The 239-nt window shown below is 27.6% G+C and overlaps 1 protein-coding gene across 1 annotated transcript in view; it reads right to left on the bottom strand.

Annotated features, from left to right (window-relative positions):
• LOC119589101 (NKAP family protein CG6066-like) overlaps window positions 1-239 on the bottom strand; it is a gene marked incomplete in the record, with an annotated part of 4,758 nt that overhangs the window by 2,087 nt on the left and 2,432 nt on the right. Inside the window, 1 exon segment of the mRNA XM_037937678.1 lies at window positions 1-18. Within this exon segment, the coding sequence (XP_037793606.1) occupies window positions 1-18 (18 nt within the window).

Raw genomic sequence — 239 nt, 5'->3', positions numbered from 1 at the left:
GTGTTCAGTTCATCTGAACTGATATATAGAAAAGTTATGAGTTAAATTAATAAATGGTCTTTCTGAAGTACCAGCAAAAAATATTATGATTCTGTCTATAACCTGCTGATACTAGCAGTACTACATGAAAAAAATCTTCACTATAAGGCAATTATAATCTAGTTTAATTAACAATCAAATTCTGTAATACTAAATAATTCCAGCAAAAAATGGGGAATGCAAATATGTTTCACATTTTG

Source organism: Penaeus monodon, chromosome 25 (assembly GCF_015228065.2).
Source record: "Penaeus monodon isolate SGIC_2016 chromosome 25, NSTDA_Pmon_1, whole genome shotgun sequence".
Classification (NCBI taxonomy): domain Eukaryota; kingdom Metazoa; phylum Arthropoda; class Malacostraca; order Decapoda; family Penaeidae; genus Penaeus; species Penaeus monodon.
The sequence above is the reverse complement of the archived record's forward strand: the minus strand, read 5'-3'. Positions and strand labels throughout refer to the sequence as shown.